Genomic DNA, 21,179 nt, shown 5'->3' with positions numbered 1-21,179 from the left:
GAATTTTATCTGTCTTTATAAGGAGCACATTTTTTTTATCTTAACTATTGTGTCTTTCAGTGTACTATATGTTTGTACAGTACTTGAAGCACAGGGTCCTCTAGCAACAATTGTTATGAAGAAATGTCTCATTGCCCGCCAACTGCTGAGAACACACATTGTCCTTCAATTTCTTTTAAATTAATGACCAGAGACACAAATAGTATAAATGAATATTTATGTCCTCTGACAGTTTTTCCAGGCCAAACCCCATAATATCATAATAGGCTGTTCATCTGTTTTATAATACTCACAAGGGAGACGACCTTCCACAATACTGCTCTAGTCAGACCAGCCAATGGGACCAAAAGGGAACTGTCGTGGGTTCGGGGTTAGCTTGAGCTGCCTGCAACACTGAACAGCATAATGTAGCAGTCCAAGTACTGAATGTTGCTGACTTAGATATAGGGATGCACCGATATCAACATTTTGGCCGCTGCCGATAACAGATATTAACATTGCTGTCATGGCCGATAACCGATATTTACTGATATCGATATGATCATTAGAAAAAAAAGATAATCAAATTTTATATATACTGAAAAACACATGTAAACACTCTATTTCCAAAACATTTGGAAAGTCGATAAATCATAGATTTATCACATTGTTTCCTCTCAAAAACAACACACACAACAGCAGCTAGACAGAAATAATTATCTGCTGTTCACATCGGCCCTGTTTTGCACATCGGACCGTTACCGATATATTAAAAAATGACTAACATCGGCCGATACCGATAGGATTGTCAATATATTGTGCATCCCTACTTATATACTGTAGCAGTACTGTAGGTCTACATGGAACCTACAGTATGAACAGCCTCATTCACAGTCCATGTCCTCTTTCATCTGACAGTATGTTTACTAAGCGAAATTATTTATTAACTTAATAAAAAAAAATAGTCATGTAATTATATTAATCATTTAAATCTAGCTTTTATGTCAAATGTATGGACACTAGCACCCATGGCGCATGGTGTATTGCATGACCATAACTAGAGAGAAAGACAGGCTCAAATGGAAGGCGAACTGAGAGCAAGACCTTGATTCCTGTTACCAGGTGTATTAGTATTAGCACGCGTTCCAGGATAGCATGTTTTCTGCTTCTCTCTTCTGTCCCTGACAGCCAAATTGATGGTGTGCAGTACGAGTATACAAAGGTAACGATATACTTGTGGTATCACACTCTCATAATCTACGTCTTAACTGAGTGCCAGCAATAGATCTCTTTTCAAAATATACATGTTTAATTTCCTCATGCAGAAGCGCCATTCTTCGCCTCTTTTTGAGTTCATCAGTATTTTACCATAATTGAGTTTACAGGGAAGCCTTGAACATTGACGACCATTTTTGCCAGTGGTTACATCAAACATGTGCAATAGGGTAATTTCTGGTTGCATTCCTAATCTTAATCCTGAGAATATGCCTGTTGTATCTTCATTTCTCAAATAGATTTTGTATATGAATGTACATAAGATGGCATTAGATTTTTTACTTATGTATTATTAAACTTGGTGAGCTAAACTTAATGAAATCTCAATGTGATTATTTTAATGTGATCTATTTTTAATGCAGATTTTGAATTTGGATTATACACTTGAATTACCCTGCTCTCAATCAAGTGCTACACCATGACAAACTCTACTTACAATAATCAGGTGACTACAGAGTACTTAAACAGCCTGCTAGCTGTTTAAGTGAGCGGTGTGTTCCCTCCCAGTCTAGAGTATTGTGTGTGTGTGTGTGTCTAGAGTATTGTGTGTGTGTGTGTGTGTGTGTGTGTGTGTGTGTGCGTGCGTGCGTGCGTGCGTGCGTGCGTGCGTGCGTGCGTGTTCAACCCATTGGCAGTGGGCTGAAATAGGTCCACTTTACTAACGCGGGTGATGTGTGATTGAGGGTTTTGGATATGTGGCTGTGTGTCCTGCTTGGCTCAGAGCTCCCTGAATGCCTGCCATTCCTCCCTATAGGTCAGGGATTTTCACTGGGCCCGGGCCGACAGCTGGGCCCCTGCCTGCTTCCTGCCTCGCACCCCCCACCCCACCCCCTGACGCCATCACAGCTGTAACGCAACACCGCGCAACCTGCACTAAAATAGTCCTGTTTCCGCTGGAAAAGCCGGTGTGTGAGAATTTCATGACCTCCGCGGTTTGTCTGCCGGCGCCCTTATGGTCGAGAGGTCAAATCCACGGCGAGCCTAGTCGGAGGAGTAAGGCTCGGGTCCCGCTGTCTCAAACTGGGGTATTTTAAGGACGTGGCTCATCAAAGGGGAGTGGGGGGAAAGCTGAGACTAAACATTCTTGTGTTCAACTCAGCTCTTCATTAAGATCTCGGTAGAATCAGCTCGGAACTACCATGCGTCCATTCTGCTGCATAGAAACATCCTTGCCGCAAATCCGATTGGCCTGGTTAAGGAAACGTGTGTGATAGGATAAAAAAAGCATATGTAAGCTTTTACTTGGGCATCTCTGCAGGCGAATTACCTTAATGTGATTAGGGGGAGAAATATGGCAGGGTAATGGAGTTAGAGGGCAGAGCCAAGTCCGTCCTGCTTCCCTGGCATTCTGCCAGCCCCGCCGCTTCAATCCCGAGCACCGTCAGGTAGGAGGGCTAAACCGCCTCAGCCACGGCTTTCTGAAAAGGACATCGTAAAGTCTCATAAAAGACTATCTGACCACCCCCACCCCCTAAAACAGATATCTGCATGGTCAGTTTAGCACCCAAATCCAACACAGCACTTTGCAGGGGGATTGCTGACGGTTCTTTACTCTGCTTGAAGCATGCCTAGGGTTTTTCGGTGGGGGACTCTGAGAGAACGTCAATAGCATCCCTTATCATTGTCTTCCATCACTGTCAGGGTTAACGACAGGGCGAGAAGCCTCTAGAACACTGCTGACAAATGCCTCGTCTCTGGAAAGAGACAGACTGCCAGACGTCTGACGGAAAAAGATGAATGAACTACAACAATATATATTTTTTCTTTTTCATTGATAACCCTTTTATTTTGTCCACAATACACGACTGTATAAAATATATCCGGATTATGAAATAGGATCAGCTTTCATTTTCCTGATAGGGCAGAACATTACACCACCAAACATGCTAACATGCTACGTTGTTTCAGCATCAGACAAATTTGCATACAGAAGACAGAATACAGAACCATATTGGCCAAACATTGATATTCAATATTGTGTTTATGTAAGAACCAATAAATAATACACGGACACCTGTCGTACAAAAGTTTATCGGGTTTCACTGCACTGAGCTGACACTCCTAATACAGCCATCAATGTTTTTTTCAGTTTAAAGTTAAGAGACCTACCCTGTTGATATTCTGGTGACAGTGATGGGCTATATTATGTTACAGCCATCTTTGGCAAATTGGTTGTATTTCTAGTCACTAGTGAGGTATCACATGCAGCTACAGCATTGGAACAGTTGAAATTACAAAGGCCTATTTGTACATCCATTTTTACACAAGCAACAACATTTCAAACTTTAAAAGAACCTCTCACCAGAGTGTGGGGTTAGAGAAGGTCTCCCTTGGCATTGCGACCCATAGCTTATAGAAAACATCAGCTTATATCAACATGTTCTCTGACACAGCAGACGACAACTACACTGTTAACTATATCATTTAGAGTTGAATATCAGTGTTCCAGTCTAGGTAAGGACAGAAAGACGATGAAGAGGTATAAAGAGAACAGTCTAGTCGAGACAGTAAGGACACCCTCTATTGGAATTCAATCCATCCCAGTAGCAGCAGCTATAAACTGTTCCTGCTTTGCCGATCCATTGAGGAAAAAACACAAAGAACAGTATACCAGCGAAACGTATGATTAATTTCTCACTGCGGCACCGATGACCTTCGTAGCCTACCTAGAGGACTGGTGCGCGCCATCGGGACCGCGTGGGCGCGTCTCTCGAGCTCTTACTGCTAACGTTGTGCTTCAGCAGAGCCGAGACTCTGCTCTATCATCTACCTTGGCTACGAGGGAGGATGTCTGTGAAACCTGCAGTCTGATGAGAGCCATCTGGTGGTTCCTGAGTAGTTCATGGACATGTCCATCGAAAGCTACGATGACCTTATCCAGACTCCCGACTGCCCCTGGGAGGTAGAATACCACCCCAGACTAACGGAGAGAAACCCTCTTCAGTATTCCAGGAGGTGAGGGAGCCTATCACCATGGTTGATACTTCTACAGTCCCGCTCTTGGGCCTATCAGCTTGACTGTTACTGTGAGGCCCTACCTCTATGAACTACGGGATCAATACCTGGCCTGACATCAGTTTCTTTATATGCCCATTTTGACAACTCCACACGTACAATTGGAGATGTTGATATAATATATATCTATATACAGGATACAGTACAAAGCGATACATGGCGATAATAAGTATTGTTGTTGGATACATGCTTTAGGTAGTGATAGCTGTTGGCCATGGTCACAGCAATCCCAGCCCCATGCAAGTGCTGTGCAACATCATTCGCATTGCAGTGCAGTGCACAGAGACGGGTCTCCTTTTAACAGTGCTACGTCGAGGTACAGTAGGTACAGTATATGTGGCTCCGGACCCCCCCCGCACTTCCATTTGGGAGCGCTCCCGTTTGCCCCTCTTCACCTCCTGGCTGCCCTTCATCCGACGAACCCTCGTCCCGAGACTGGTTCTGGTCCAATCAGGCGTCGGCGGGGTGGGTAGGAGAGTCTTCAGTCCTGCGTTTGAGTTATTTAAGACAGAATGCGATCGTCCTGTGCGTTTCCTGTGAACGGGCGAGAGGGTTCTTCTCCGTTCTCCCCCCTCTCGCCCCCAGTAGCTACGTGACTTCTCAGCAGCAATAAAACAGTTGTGTGTGTGTTATGTCCTTATATTCATGGATTCCTTTGTCACCACTTTCTTTAAAGTCTCTTGTTCGTAGTGTTGTTGTTTGTTGTTGTTGTTGTTTTGGCGGCAAGCAAACAAGACACTGAGGACCCCACTGCGCTGTCCAGGCGGCTGCTCATGTGAAATACTTGCAGTTCGTAGAATCAATAACGCAGTATCCTGTGCATCTCAGACGGCCATAGGACCTACAAACAGAAAACAGAGCCCAGAGTCTATCTACTGATAATGAAATACAGATCCATCACAGTTCTGAAGTGGTGGCAGGAGATGGATGGGTACTAACCCTGGGAGATAGGAGTTGCATGTCTGATAGCCAAAGTCTTTTCCATCACACTCCTCAATACCATCCCGGCGATAGCCGTCTCCACAGTAAGCATGCTTGCACTCTGCAATAAGACAATACAGAGACAGGGGGTGAGAGATTGTGTGTGTGTGTGTGTGTGTGTGTGTGTGTGTGTGCATGCATGCGAGGTCATATAGTGCAGGAGCTGTGACGTCTAACTTTGGTCATGTGACTTACTGACGCAGCCGTCGGTGACCACCCGGTTGCCGTCGTCACATTCCTCCTCGTTAGGAATCTGCACGATCCCGTCGCCGCAGTAGCCCTCCTCGTCCGGAGCATTCTCCGTGGACTGGAATGGCGTCAGCTGGAATGAAAATGTCTTTTACAGAGTTTAAAGACTTAAACGAGAAACCAAAGACTTGTGTGTAAAGAGAAACCTCACCCAGAGTGTGAAACAGAGCATGGATTAGGATAACGTGGAAGCATTTCATACAGAAACGACCAAGATAATCTTAGAATGAGTTACCTGAATCGGCAGCCACCTGTCAATGTCCTTGAAATACAGTGATCTCTGGTCTTTCCGGAAGGCGAGAGCGTTGTCGGTCTGAAGACGATCGAGTTCTTCTTTGTTGTTTACCACAAATATCTGAGTGAAAAAGCAATCATCGGAAGTTTGCTACTGTACGAGGAAAAACGCCAATTGAACCGAGTGAAAGCGACAGTAGCTTGAGCAGAAGCTATTTAGAATCTTGTTATCGGTTCTTACCGCTGGCACTTTAGGGTAGCTGCTCCTGGAGTTATGCTCGTCAAACGGGGGGCTGTTGAAACTCAGAGAGTTGCAGTTACACCTTCCAGCAGGGCCTGGCAGCCCCTGCTCGCCTTTCAAGCCAACCATGTAAAGCCCTACATAAATAGCGGGGATAAAATACATTATTAATATCATCTTACATAATAATGGTGTGCAAAACATATGTACTATATGTAGAAAACGGGTCACAACAGCAGAGATCAGAGAGGAGACGGTCTCAGGCCGGGAGCTGTTATAAACACCGCCGTACCTCTGCAAAATGTCCTATCCTGGACTCGTCTATCAAGACGGTAGAGCAATCAACTTAATTAGTGGGGAAACTTGAACAAGACAGCAGGTGTCACTTTACGTGGTGACATAATGTTTGTAAATCAGCAAGGAGCTCGGACCTCCGTGAATCCGTTTTTAGGGACATGATGTCACGACTCGAGCGCCCTCTCCCCAGAGCGTCTGTTTCACCTCAGGAGGATCAGCTTCCCTTATTTAGTTCTCGAAATAATCTCCTCTAATGTTACTTCCTGCTCTGCTTCCCTTCGCTGACACCGGGGGCTGCGTCTCCTCACCCTGACACCACGGCTTTTCAGACGGACCCCGTCGCCCGGGGATAATGTTCCGGGCGGTAAGTCCAGGTCTGACTCAGTGCATTCTGGGACGCCGACCGTGCACAGACATGCTGACCACGCGTTCAGACGGCCACGTCTGTCTCGGCCGGAGCAGACATGACCGTGCTTACCCGAGGCTGGCAGACCAGGAGGACCAGGATGTCCCGGGGCCCCCTGGGGACCGGCGGGGCCGAGAGGGCCTACAAATCCCATGTCTCCTTTCAGCCCCTGAAGATCACAAAGCAAAAATGCACATTATAGATCTACATATGTAAAAAAGGGTCGTCAGCAACAACAACGTTTCTGAGATCCAAACATTTCACAATGACGGGAAAGTTCAAAAAGAGGAGAAGGAAAAGTGTTCCAAATGTAACCACATGGCTTCTTGAACAACAGGTCAGGCAGCATTATAACAGGTCCCAGATGTAAAGTGTCCCTCACCTGTTTACCCCTCTTGCCAGGTCTGCCGGTGGGTCCTCTGTTCCCAGAATGCCCGGCTTCTCCTTTCGGACCCATCTCTCCCTGCACAACCAGCCACGGCATTCACACAATCAACAACAACATTCACACAATCATCACTAATGGCTGACAAAAAGCAATACTGGGGTCTACCTTTGAACAGATTTACTGTAAAACCGAAATGTGTTGATAGACCTTGCTAAATCAATCCAATGCTCACCTTCTGTCCAAGCATTCCAGGGAAGCCCATTGTGCCCTAAAGAACAGTAGAGAATAAGATTAGCGCTGAGAAGCCACATGTCCATGGATTTGGATGGAGTTATTAGAATAGGTTTACTGTGTCAGTCTTGGTCATTATAGACTTTATAGACATTGTCATAGGCTCCACCCACCTTGTCCCCTTTCATTCCAGCATCACCGCGATCACCACGGGAACCCTAACGAGACAGTAAACACATTCAGAAGGTACTGCTGATAACTGTATCATCCTACATCCATGATAATACGATGTCACTGATTTCATGAAGATGATTGAAGCAGTCACACACCTTTTCGCCTTTGAATCCAGGTAAACCCTAGAACGGAAGATATAATATTAACTCAGAATCTTGCAGACAGGGACTTAATAATTCCATTGACTATTTCTCTGCAGCTGTACAGTCCACCCAGAGCAGTATGTATTTGAAGATCCTTCACACACCTTGGGCCCAATTGGTCCTCTTGCTCCAGGCAATCCCATCACGCCATGGTCCCCCTTCTCGCCCTACCACAAACACACACACACACACACACGTACATACATGCACAGCAAAGACAATATAGTGTTCTTACAGTATCTACAGTATACAGACATTTTGAACATGTTCCACAGACCCCCTAACGCAAAAGGTCAGACATACTGTATCATTCTATTGTGTGTACAGTACATCATATCACTGATACTGATAGGTCTGCACTAGGAAATATGACTTACTCACTTTGGGCCCGTTTGGTCCCGGCCATCCAGCTGGTCCCTGTCGTCCTGGAAGACCAGGGGGGCCCGTTCTCCCCTGATAGGAGAGACAACAGAACCGTTAGTAAGAGAACAGCTAGAGACGTTCTGTAAGAGAACAGTTAGAGACATACAGAATCCAAAGTAAGAGAACAATTAGAGACATACAGAATCCAAAGTAAGAGAACAGTTAGAGACATACAGAATCCAAAGTAAGAGAACAGTTAGAGACATACAGAACCATTAGTAGGAGAACAGTTAGAGACATACAGAACCATTAGTAAGAGAACAGTTAGAGACATACAGAACCATTAGAAAGAGAACAGTTAGACATACAGAACCATTAGTAAGAGAACAGTTAGAAACATACAGAACCATTAGTAAGAGAACAGCTAGAGACAACAGAACCGTTAGTAAGAGAACAGTTAGAGACATACAGAACCTTTAGTAAGAGAACAGCTAGAGACATACAGAACCATTAGTAAGAGAACAGCTAGAGACATACAGAACCATTAGAGGCAAACAGAACCATCTCAACATACTCCTGAGCCAGTACTGTACAAGACACAGCAGACATGTTCAGTGCTGACACAGCACACATGTTCATTACTGACACAGCAGCAATCAGCTGCTCAGATCCATGCGCAGGGCTGTGTTTGTAAAAGGGGGATTAAATGACTAGAATCCAAGCAGTGTGTCTGCGTTGTGCTGAATAGTAATACTGGATGACAGAAGCTAGAGATGCTGACATCCTGCCTGCTATGTATCCACCAAGAGCAGAGCCCACACACGGCCGGAGAATGACTTTAACGAGCCCTGTCACTTTGCTCCCTTTAATTAAATGATGGGCTGTATATAGAACTGGAGCCACTGCTTGTGGGAAATAAAATTATTTATGGCCTTGCTGAAGCACTAAGCTAAATTGAACTGTAATGCTGCAAGGCTCCTGAGACTGGCCAGCCGACGCAGACCCTCTCCCAACGGGGCTGTTTGACCACTGATCATTCAGGACCTCACTTCTCCTCTGGCTGTACTCATCAAGCACTGTCTCCCTGCCCTGGGGTGGACGAGGGGAAGGATCAGCCCTCTTTCGCTGATGAGAGAGGGAGGGTCGGGCCGTGCGGCGGACAGGCTGGAGGCAGGGTGGGTTTCGGGGGCTGGCGGGGGGCGTCCAGAAGGTCTCCTTGTCAGGGAGACGGCCCGAACCCGCTCTTTCCATCCCTGGCAGAGTGCCGCCTCAGCAGTTCGGTGTCCCGCGCGTTCTGTCAAGGTTGCGCTCCGCGTCCCCCGGGCGGCGGCGGCGGCGAGCGTGCTGTTCTGAGTTACAGCTAGGAGGCAGGCTCGGGCGCGCCATCTCATATCTGAGCAAATCCACTTAGCAGAGAAAACAGCAGGATGATTAATGGAGATTCTCACCTTTTGTCCAGGTCTTCCGATTTCTCCCTGGCAACGGGATGTGGAGGAGGGGGACAAAGAAACAAGTCATCACGACAAGGTTCTCGAGGCTTTTGAAAATGCAGTCTTAATGGCCGTCGTAAATGGAAGACTTAAGCGTATGATCAATAAAGAGCCAATTGAGAGGGCAACTAAAGTACTACATAATAAATGGATAACATACTAATACGTACTAAAGTAATACATAATAAATGGATAACATACTAATACGTACTAAAGCACTATATAATAAATGGATGACATTTGTCCTTGGATGATGGACGGGGAAAACCTGACAAAAGATCTGAGAATATGAAAGATCAGCAACCATAGTAGAGCATAGATTTACCTTTTCTCCCTTTGGCCCCTTCATACCTGGCAAACCAGGCGGACCCTGTTCAAAGCAAACAGACACATCAGAGGAATATATTATATTGCCCTTCGTGACAACAGTCCCAATTCATTAGAGATCCCTAAAGCCTGCTCCACATCTGCGGTTTCAATTAGCCACACGCACAGAGCTGAATGATCAATATTGATTTGATCAATATCAAATCAATATTGCTAACGTCGTCCAGGGCAGACTGCAGAGGTTGTGCAATCGGTCTGGCCTGTAACGAACGCTAGGATGAAGAAATCAATCAAGCGTCAACCGCACTTTCTATGACAGAATGTCATTCTGCAAACTGGCAATTTATGGACCTGGATTACAATATGCTCTGTTGCAGTATGAATGCCAAAACAAAGCAGGAGTATATTTGGGCTGTCACTAGTATTTTCTCAAATCAATACGACGTTCCAGTCAGACAGGCTCTTTGGGCGGTTTCTAAGAATGGTGTGTGGAGAACTGGCAGGCAGTGGAAAATGGCTATTTGCGTCTCAGCTAAATGTAGAGCGTTAATGGGCTGCTGTGTTCAGGGGTGGGAGTAATCCGCATCCCCGGCTCGGCAGGAACTCACACGGGTCTCAGATTGTAAAGAACGGGGGGCTCACGTTAAATGAACCTCCGCCACGTGTGAACTACTGCAGAACCTACAACCTGCAGGTACCCGTAGACTCCCACCTGACCGGTCCATAACCGACCCATGTTAAAGTCTAATATATCCACAGCACGCACAGACCCAGTTCGTTGACAATAGGACGTATTAGGGATGAAGTCTGGGAGGGATGAGTCTACGTATTAGGGATGAAGTCTGGGAGGGATGAGTCTGAGGTGGGGGTTCCTACCTGAGGGCCGGGGGGCCCGGGGAGGCCGGGCGAGCCAGGGGCACAACCCTTCTCCTCATTGTCCTTTGTATTGACTCCATTATTTGGCATAAATTCTTCATTCTAGGCAAATAAAAGGAGTCACTTTGAAACACAATTTCACTCATTCATTTTTCAGTTTAGTTAAATTGGAAGCATCTACCACAGTATTTCCGGATAATTGGAAAACCTATTCATTGGTTGTCAAAAGAGACAACAGTATTGATGATAGCCTACATTTTCCGCATATCTGCATGTTCCAATTATATTTATTTAGTGTGCTTATCCGAATGAGAGCTCATGGAGGCTGTTTCAGGGTGGTATCTCAGCCCTTTAAAATTCCGATTACCAGTTGGCATGATGGTGAGCCACCAGTCAAGACATTACTTCCTGCACACTCATCAGTGCTCCTCTGCTCTCCGTCAGGGGGCAAGAGTGAGGGGGCACTTTGGATAACAACCAAGGACATATCAACAATCAGACCCTTCAACACAAGGACAAGTCACATGATTTTGACTCACTTGCCCATGGCGCCGCCCACGTGACGGGGGAGGGGGAAACAGAGGTGGCGGGGGCGGGCTCAGTAAACAACACGGGCTGAAGCTCTTCTGCTGCTCCCGCGGTCTGAGAACTGGGGAAAGTATACGTGAGGGTGAATCACATGGGAAACACAACAGACTCTGCACATGCCCTCGCGTCAAATCGTTTGTGAAAAGATCTCTTGTCGTCTGTAGGCTCCGTCTGAGAGGGATGGCAGCCCAGGAATCAGCCGCACCGACTAACAGGTGTTCCAGATCTTCCGATCACAGATTATGGATCAATAAAACATCGTTCTGACTGCATAGTGTGACTGACTATATACAAATGAAGGTATGCTGCTTCGCAGAACATGGGCTTCCTTAGGCTAAACATTGACAAAAAAACACATAGCCTAAACACATAAGAAAAGTAAAAACCTGAATATACACAGTCAGAAACCAAAATAACAAATCAAGTCCATTAACTGTCAAATCATTACAGCCATTCTGGAGGCTTGTTTTGGCTCGATACAGATATGAAGTAACAGCGTATGGCTTCCCCGAAGAAACTCTAGAAGCCGTTGCTATTTATAGAATACTTTCCATTCTGACAGCACATGTCCACAAATACGAGATACAAACAACAAAATTGGAGGCAGATTGATCATGGAACAATATTTAGCCAGACACCCACACACATAACATAAACATTCACATAGGCTACATAAACATGCACAAACACAGGTGTGTGCACAAAGTATACATACACATATTAATGTATGCATGCACACTCCCATGCACACAAACACACACACACCTGAGATAATTGAATGGAGTCTTACCCGCTGGGAATGAGAACATGTCCAAAAAAGAGGACTCAGACAGAACATAACAAAAAAATAGTGGAATATAAAATCCAACCGTTAGAAGGATCATGCTGCTCTGGATAAAGTGCAGGAGTCTGTAACTTGTGATTCTGAGCCACAGCAGAATACTCCTACTGCCTACCGTCCTCTCCCTCAATACCAACCCCCCTCCCCCCTCCTTATCTCACTAACCCTGCGCCTTTCGCAGGGGGGAATGCCAACCAATGCCCATTAAATCTTTCCTCTGCATCAGTGTGCGCTAAAATTACAGGAGTCCGCGTGTCAGCTGCCCTTTGTGCCAATATTAGAATCTTACTACTGCAGAGGGGTTTGTTTTCTTCTCAAAGGACACCTCAGATTGTTATTATCAACGGACAACTGGCAAAGCCAAGTCTCCAGCACTGATATTGGCATAAACTCGTAGCCTATAAAAACGAATCAAAATATGACCAGGGCGTGCCTGGGACAGAACAATTAGTTAAAAGTAAGTAACTTAAGTATTATGACGGATATTTTAAAGGATAAAACGAATGAACGAATAGATTTTTTTTGGGGGGTAAACAACCTAATGAAGCTACATTTACGAAATCAGTGTCGACGATAGATAGCTAATTATTAATTATTAAGACGCATGAATTTCAAGGCAAGCCGCAGGTCGATCTATTCATCTCTTCGCTCTTAGACCAGCGAGGCCTGTCTACCACACAGTGACCTGCCTGTATTTAGAGTAGCCTACTGTAATGGGCCGCGGGGACATGACATTACATTTGTTGCACATTTTTACACTTGATTATTAGAAGAAAAAAGTTTTGCAAAAGTGCTTTATGATAAAGACCAAATAGGTCTCATATGAGCTCAGGACGATTCATTTTCTCTGCATGAGTCATGAGTAGTCATATCCCACATATCAAGTATCAGTTCTTTACTTTTTCCCTCATCAAAAATGTGTACATTTCAGAAATTGAATTTTGGGTTTCAAAAATCATGGTTCACGGCCAGTGAAAGCTAGCTAGCTAAGCTACTGTATAGGCCCTATGTCATATTTTCCTAATGATTGCACACTAATGGCTAAAACGAACTATTAACTATTATTACTAATGGAAAGATTAATTCATATTTTATTTTTTTGTATGTTTCTTAAGTCTAACCTAGTGAGTTTATGCATAAAATCATGTTTAGTTAACTAAACCAAAATTGAAATGAAAATATTTCGTTTTAATCACATAAAAAAGTGCTCCCATTATAAAAATAATAAATAAAGATGATGGTGAAAAAGGCTTTGGACTGCGACCAGCCTTCAAAGGGTGAAAGCCGTTGCCAACCTTGCTAACAGAGACTAAGAAGTCAGGACTGCTTATGCATAATAGGAGCAGTGTTCAATGAACATGAATAACTATTGGTGATGGAATAAATACGTTTGTGATCTTCATGGACACTGACATAGCTAACATTATGCCTATTAATCACCTACTACTGTAAAACTGGTTGGTCTATGATCACCCCCAAAGAAAACCAAAACAACAATAATTACAAGACCACGATTTAGAGGCATATTTGTTGGCTTTATATTGATATTAATCATGTACAGCGTTTAATACTACGGTGTAGTTAACATGAATTCATTAATGCATTTCATAGAAATATAATTAATCATGTATACAAAATCACATTATATATGAAGGCCTCATGGGAATAGGCACTTGACTTCCAGGCTGTTCATCTGAAGAGAAGAGAGAGGCAGGTACGTCTCTCAGGGCTCCAGAAGCCTCTCCTCCATGGGTCTACAGGTTGGAGCGAGTGAGCCACGGAAACTCCTAGAAACACACAGAGAGCCCCGTACGCATTTCATCATACACGACACCCTGTACACTACATATGATATACAAACCAACTTAAACTTGGCAGCATAACAGCAGCACGTGGGGAAGAAACGTTAGCAACCAATATGATATCTGTTATATAAGAGGACCAAGATAGCGATCTAACAACCAGGGTTCTCTCCGGCCCTGCAGGGAAAGGGGGGCCCCTCATAGTCCCCCTGTCCAGAGATCCGCTGAAGTGTTCCACTGTCATCGCCATGGCATTCAATCCTCAAGCATGTCTGCTTGGGGTTGCGTGGATACATTCAACATAAACAAAGGGGGGTCACTCCTCCAATTATGGGGGCCGTAAATAGAAAGGTCAGCCTGGTGAGGGGGTGGAGGGATTGTCTGTGGAATACGACGGTTCTGCCGTGCACCTGGGGTCAAGGATTACCCCACTGTGCTGTCCGTCACTTTGACAGCCCTGTGTGTGGGGCTGTCAAATCTGCTAGCTCTCTAGCAGATAAAACGATGAATGAGAGAGACCAAGCCAAGGCCTCTCTCTCTCTCTCTCTCTCTCTCTCTCTCTCTCTCTCTCTCTCTCTCTCTCTCTCTCTCTCTCTCTCTCTCTCTCTCTCTCTCTCTCTCTCTCTCTCTCTCTCTCTCTCTCTCTCTCTCTCTCTCTCTCTCTCTCTCTCTCTCTCTCTCTCTCTCTCTCTCTCTCTCTCTCTCTCTCTCTCTCTCTCTCTCTCTCTCTCTCTCTCTCTCTCTCTGAGAGCCTGTGATTAATGAGCCACACCGACGTCACGGTTACCTGTTGCTTCCTGTCTGAGGCAGGGTCGATGAGGATGTTGAGGAGACTTGGCCTCTCCCAATCACTCAGGCTGAGCTGCAGGGCGCTACGAAGCTCCTCCTCGGTCCTCACCAGGAACCCTCGGCCCCCGAACGCACTCATGACCTCGTCGTAGCGGGCGTCGGGAAGCAGGGTCACGGGGGGCGCACTTGGGAGGGAACGAGAAAACAAGATAATCTTTTTTTGTACATTCCGTTGAGGATACCGCCTACCTGGTCCAGATCGACGGAGATTGCAGGAACCCCCTCACATGTGACTCACACGGTGGTCAGATCTCCCATCTTCGCCATCTCTTCCCATGTTTCCGCATCCACGCCGCTGTAGATCCCATTGTTATTGACCACAATGATGACCACGGGCAGTTTATACCTGTTCCAAAAGGACCGCGTCAACCACTATTGTAAAGGCTTGGGGGCGTCGGCATCATGAGAACCCAGGGATGATGTGGGAGGAGCTACCGACCTGCACATGGTCTCCACCTCCATACCGGAGAAGCCGAAGGCGCTGTCTCCCTCCACGCACACCACTCTCCGACCTGTGCCCCGCCCCCTCTCCACCGCCGCCGCCGCGATGGCGAAGCCGAGGCCCACCCCCATGGTGCCGAATGTTCCGGCGTCCAACCTGCACACAACCGCGCCGGATTAGGTTCCGAGGTTACGGGTCGGCTTCGAGAGTAAACCGCACGAGCGACCGCTTTCCGTGACTCGTCTCACTTCGCTTCAACTAACGACCGCACCTGATATGTGGTAAACATGACCTTTAACCCGTGTTCGGCGGAGCGTTCCTTGCCTGTGTCGAGGAAAGTAGTTGTGCAGCATGGTGCGCCCGATGTCCATGGTGTTGGCGCCCTCACTGACGACGAGGCAGTCGCGAGGCAGCTGCTGGGAGACGAGGTGGAACACGGTGTAGTAGTTCATGGGCGCGGTGGCGTGTAGAGCGAGCGCCTGGGGGGGACGAAGGCGGAGCCCGGTCTCAAACACGTCCCGTACAGAAAAAGGTACCCGAAAACTGTCACATACACAGACGTACTGTCCAGGACGTCGTACCTACACAGCCCTCATCATTCCCCCAGGAGGAAAAACGAGGGGTCGAGGGGTCATTACAGGTCGGTCAGAAATGTAGTCCTTTGGGACGCCACCGGTGGTTCACCGGGTTAAGGCGCATACCGCAAAGGCTTGTCCTTACTGCAGTGGCCTGGGTTCGAATCCGGCCCGGGCCATGTGCTGCATGCCCCCCCCCCCCTCCCACCACAACAACACACACGCACACACACACACACACACATACACACACACCTTTGAAATTTTCGCATTAGCGGCCATCTTGTCCTTCAACACCGCCCACCACTCAGTATCAGGCGGATATCTCCAGCCGTCTCCGCGAACGCCCTCCAGGAGCTGAACACGGAAAGAACACAGACAGAAGCAATCGCACCGACACAAAACTCACCCGCCGCCACGTCTACAAAACCAAAAATACCTGAGCAACGACGGCGCCGATGTCCCCGAGGAGCGCAGCGGCCGGCCTCACGTTGTTCCCCATCTCCTCGGGGCAAAGGTCAACCTGCGCAAAAATAACACACGTGCTCTGTTACTACAACATACCGGGGAGGTGAAGCATGTGTGGGACACACACCCGCAGCTGAAGAATGGGGTGTACGGCCATGCTGGAATCTGGACTGGTATATAAATAATACTGACTGATAGGGGCCGCAACGCAGTGAGCTCTCGCAGCTCCCCTTAGAATACAGCACGATGGCGCGCATGGCAACATTTCACATGACCATGAAGACTCCGGATGCGTACAATAAAAGCACGCACCGGACGCTAAAAGCGGCCCGACATAAATGTCTGCGTGCGATGCAACAGCGGCGCAATCTGTCATGACCTCAGACCTACCTGAATGACCTTTACGTTGGGGTCAAATCTGGGAGGTAGGCCAAAGTGCAGGATCCAGTTCAGCCTGGCTCCGAACAGGACCACGACGTCGGCCTGGAGCAGAGCCCTGGACGAGGAGGCCGTCGGCGGAGGAGGCGTGGAGGGAGGCGTGGCGTGGAGGGAGGAGAGAACAGAAGGTGCTGTGTAAGAACAGTAGAGTGGGAGCTGGGAATAGGGAGCGAGTACTGAGTAGGGGTGGGTATCGATTCGAATTTCAAGAATCGATTCGATTCCGATTCACAAGGTTCAGAATCAATTATCACGATTCGATTCAATATCGATTCAGTTAGTGTTACTAAAAACTTTTTTTTTTTGCTGTAACCTTAATTACATTAAGGTTATGCAACAGGGCTGGGTATCGATACTGATTTCCATAAATGAATGAATGAATCATTGAATGAATGAATTAACTATTCATTCCTTCATTTATTCATTCATTCATTAAATAAAAGATAAATTTTGGGATTCATGAATCGATTCTGAATCATTTGATTCAGAATCGATTCAGAATCGAGTAATCAATTTTTTTGAACCCAGCCCTAGTACTGACGAGGTGAGGTGAGCCTGACCTGGAGCGAGCAGCAGCCACACAGTTGGGGTGGTCATCGGGCAGGACACCTTTGCCCATTGGTGTGGGCAGGAAGGGCAGGCCACACAATTCCACCAGCTCCGTAAGGCCCCTCTCTGCTCTTCCATAGGCTGCGCCTGTAGGGGGCGACATTAGACTGATCATTATAAACCACCACTGGTTGCCCTGGGTGTCATAGCCAAAGCAGATTTGACTGTTCAAATACGCACAAGAGATTATGTGTTACCTTTGCCAATGATTAGTAAAGGCCGTTTGGCTCCTTTCAAGACAGTAAGTGCTTCTCTGACAGCCACGTGGTCAGCCAAACTCACTGGAGGAGGTGGACAACAGGACACAACTCTGCCAACAGATAAAAAAAAGGAAATGGTACATAATCAACTGCATATTCCCCCCCAAAACGGATGCAGCAACATTTGTGGGACTACACGGGTAGGACTAAAACAGTTCACAGATGGAAACATACCTTACTCTGCTCCTGTCCACCTGAGCATTGACCATGTCCCCAGATATGTCCACATAACAAGCCCCTGGACGTCCATACATGCTTGTGCGTACTGCCTATGACAAGTCAAAAAAAAACATCGAATTTAGAATTGGTTATGGATAAGAACTTGATAGGACTGACTTGCACAGTTTGGCACTTTGAGGACAGAATATTCCGGTTACTTTTTCTACCACGGAGGGGATGGCCTCCAGACTGCTGGGCCGGGCAGAGAACTTGCTATACAGTCGACACGCTTCCACCTGAAAGACACACGTGTCTGTTTATTCAACTACAAACACTAAAACCCCAGGTGTTAGAAAAACCTCGTAGTGGAATACCTGGGGAAACTCTTGAAATGCCCCTGTAGTTTCTTGGTTTTGATCAGAGGAGCCTCCAATAACAACCACAGGCCTAGACAGATACACGCAGCACACAGATCAAAACACGGACACGAACTGACAGACTGACGAAAATGCGTCTCTAAGATAAATAGCCTCATAGTAATCTAAGTATTCAGATTATAGAGTCCTACCAGCAGTTTGTGTTGGCGTTGGCCATTCCACCCAGCGCATGAATGAGCCCAGGCCCAGACACAACCAGACAAGCTCCTGGACTAGACCGGGAAAACAGACACACTAAATATACACCAGTAAAATCAAACAGACAAACTGACAGTTAGCCTATACTGAGATGTAGAAAATTAACTTGGCAAACAGTGAGTGGATTTATCAATTTGGTCACACCGTCCAGTGAGGTATCCAACGGCTGATGCAGCATAACAAGCCTGTTGGGTGACAAGACATAAGCAGGTAATGAGATATCCACTCTTCAATGATACGACTTCAAAATCAGAAAGAAACATACGGGTGGCTTCTTACCGCCTGTTCATTGCGCATTCCCACATACTTGATTCCTTCCGCTTGAGCAGCCATGGCTACCTCTATGATAGGAACACCAACGATTCCAAACATATATTCTATATTCTGCAGAAAAAAATGACACACTCCAACCTTTCAGTTGTCAGTTACTTTAAGGACTTTTCTTATGATAAGAAAATGTAGCAAAATTTGGCTACAAATAATTACACACACTAATGTCAAATTGGTTATGACAGTGCACTACCCTTTGGCACACATGGGGTTTATTGCAACACAGTCAAGGACATTAGGACACAGATACCTTTGTGTCAAACTTTTAAGTCAAACCTTTATCCAAACAACCAATTTAATTGAGTTAATCTTACCTGAGCTCTTAGAGACTCAGCAATAAGCTGCGCGCCTGTTACCTCGCCCATGGCTGTACCGCACAGTACACCTCGAGAAAGACTCAAGACTCAAGAAAATGATCTATCTTAGATGTAGGCTATCTATCTGGAATCAGTTCGCATGACTTTCAGCAAATGTATTCAGTCTGTTTTCCATCATACATGTTATCGTGCAAAATCTGTGCAAAGGGACAGGCAACTAACTATTCAACTTTCATTAATTCCTTCTCCCACTGCAGAATCCAAAACAGAGAACTCGAATGACCCGGGGTTGATCACTTCCGGGTGAACATAAGCCAGTCATACGTGTTTTTTTTATTTTAATTTTATTATCAGAACAATGACATTATAAACAATAAACATTGTAATCATTACAATTCTATATTTTCATATTTTCATCCTCTAGAATGAACAGACATCACATGAGATACATTTCACAACTGTAGGCTACATGATGACGACATGCATCATTAGTGTAGGACACAGGTTTACTGTGCTACTGTGCTTGTTTTATGTTAAATGTGTCATATAAGTGAAGGGTATGCCTTCCTGTAGCTGTTATGATTTATACATTGCTATTTCCAGGTATAAAAGAAGATAGACTTACGCTGAAACACGCACCAATGGGAAGGCTTGTAAAGTTCGACGATATGCAAATTATCGTGCAGAGACTTCTGGGTACACCAGAAGAGATTTTTCCTTCTCTTTAACAAACAATTTATCGTGAAATGAGTTCCTAGTTTTATAAACATCGGACATCAAATTAACTTTATCCAGAAGCAAAGACAAAAACAAAGACGTACCAATAAACCAGCACCGAATGTACTTTCTCTCTCATATAAGACCCTCTGAGACGCTGTTCCAAACCATCGTCAGTGAGGTACATCCTTACCTGTTACTTCCTTTAGGAAGTATCAGAACATGATGAATGGTTATAGATGAGAAATGATTATTCTCTCCTGGTGCTCAGAGAAACGCAACACTCTGAGTATCCCATTCTGAGGCAATTGTTTAAATGAATAAAAAGTAAAATTAGATGATATAGACTGGGTAGTCTCCTAATACATCCATGTGTATCTCACATGAGTTTGAAATATTCCTTTGGATACTGTCATGTTTATATAAAAAAAAGTTTATTTCAAACAAAAACACTTAATTCATAATTCATTATTTAAATAACTCATTTATTTTATTACTCATAAAATATACAGCAATCTCAGGTACAGAAAGAATTCATGGGTGTATCGAATTCACAGTCACAATTCCATATGTACATGCTAGTTTCATCCTTCTAAATGAAAAAAGGTGTCAACCTCCTGGTGTATTTTGACAAAGCTGGCTGTATTGTACATATTTCCAGTTAAAATAATCTTCTAAAAGAGACCAAAAACAGGGATTTGAACAAGCAAAGGATTGAGTGGTTCCATTCTTTGAAGTTAAAGCAAGCAAAACCTGTCAAAATACATTGATTAATATATGATCAAAACAAAAAAATTCAATAGAATAAAATCAAATGCTGTCCTACCATTGGTTTACAGTGTTTCTCCTCTCAAAGGCAAGCTTAGCCTCATATGCCTCACTAGTATCAGTGCTTTTCATAGTACTTAGTATGCGTCATCGTTTTACTCTTACAGCTGCCCCTACACTCGCACTCCCCAGTAACTAATGAAGGCACAAAATGAATGATGACATAAATACAACAGAAAAAATGAGTGAATAATTTATTTCTAAAAGACTAGATGGAGATAGACAGTTTAATATACAAATGTCACGTTCACCAACGCGAAATCTTTTCAACTACTCATGTCAGCAAAGACTATGATTTATTTACTCCAGTCTAAGGAGTTTAAGACATGAATGATTTTATTAAAATTTTGTTCTTAAAAAATAAATGATTTCCCCCCCCACATGAATTACAGAGTTAGAGGCTAAGTGCATTCTGTCTTAGTGTGCGAAAACTTCAGTGTTGAGGCTCATACAATTCCTCATGAATATCAGATTAATGAAACCTGGCTCCATATCCGATCAGCCCAAAATGCTCAATCCCCATCTATACAGTCAAATCAGGTTTACAATGCTTCTGCCACTTCTGGTCCCGGTCTCTTTAGCTCATAGTGAA

General features: G+C 45.2%; 2 protein-coding genes across 3 annotated transcripts; both read right to left on the bottom strand.

The window, feature by feature from the left end:
- Positions 1-5,040: 5,040 nt before the first annotated feature.
- Positions 5,041-12,201, bottom strand: colq (collagen-like tail subunit (single strand of homotrimer) of asymmetric acetylcholinesterase; the record flags this gene model as incomplete). Its single annotated transcript, XM_084442055.1, has 17 exons — positions 5,041-5,110; positions 5,209-5,311; positions 5,446-5,572; positions 5,735-5,854; positions 5,975-6,111; positions 6,750-6,846; positions 7,060-7,140; positions 7,298-7,333; positions 7,470-7,514; positions 7,626-7,652; positions 7,778-7,840; positions 8,055-8,126; positions 9,485-9,511; positions 9,852-9,896; positions 10,730-10,831; positions 11,269-11,378; positions 12,108-12,201. The coding sequence occupies 17 exons, from the start codon at positions 12,199-12,201 to the stop codon at positions 5,041-5,043; spliced, it is 1,356 nt and encodes a 451-aa protein (XP_084298181.1).
- A 1,483-nt stretch (positions 12,202-13,684) lies between these two features.
- On the bottom strand, positions 13,685-19,285 carry hacl1 (2-hydroxyacyl-CoA lyase 1). 2 transcript variants are annotated; one of them, XM_084442617.1, is made up of 17 exons: positions 19,040-19,285; positions 18,675-18,779; positions 18,540-18,580; positions 18,329-18,409; positions 18,135-18,207; positions 17,979-18,056; positions 17,776-17,870; positions 17,539-17,651; positions 17,293-17,428; positions 16,685-16,790; positions 16,266-16,349; positions 16,082-16,183; positions 15,576-15,730; positions 15,249-15,407; positions 15,048-15,155; positions 14,748-14,934; positions 13,685-13,945 (listed from the first exon to the last, which is right to left on the bottom strand). In XM_084442617.1, exons 1-17 carry the CDS (start codon positions 19,088-19,090, stop codon positions 13,913-13,915), a joined length of 1,707 nt encoding a protein of 568 aa, XP_084298743.1. In that variant the 5' UTR covers positions 19,091-19,285; the 3' UTR covers positions 13,685-13,912. The 2 variants fall into 2 exon arrangements, with proteins under 2 accessions (XP_084298743.1, XP_084298744.1); XM_084442618.1 differs by lacking the exon at positions 18,135-18,207 and having other exon boundaries at positions 17,979-18,002; positions 18,391-18,409.
- Between the last annotated feature and the right edge of the window lie 1,894 nt (positions 19,286-21,179).

This window comes from Borostomias antarcticus (assembly GCF_949987555.1).
Source record: "Borostomias antarcticus genome assembly, chromosome: 8".
NCBI classification, from domain to species: Eukaryota; Metazoa; Chordata; class Actinopteri; order Stomiiformes; family Stomiidae; genus Borostomias; species Borostomias antarcticus.
The sequence above is the reverse complement of the archived record's forward strand: the minus strand, read 5'-3'. Positions and strand labels throughout refer to the sequence as shown.

What these genes read in the sequence shown, in the direction of transcription:
- hacl1 (XM_084442617.1), bottom strand. Translation starts at nt 19,090, where the DNA reads ATGGGCGAGGTAACAGGCGCGCAGCTTATTGCTGAGTCTCTAAGAGCT. An exon ending in CTGAGTCTCTAAGAGCTCAG is followed by an intron (nt 18,780 to 19,039) that starts GTAAGATTAACT and finishes TTTTTTCTGCAG; the next exon opens with AATATAGAATATATGTTTGG. An exon ending in CATTTCAAGAGTTTCCCCAG is followed by an intron (nt 18,057 to 18,134) that starts GTATTCCACTAC and finishes TGTGTCTTTCAG; the next exon opens with GTGGAAGCGTGTCGACTGTA.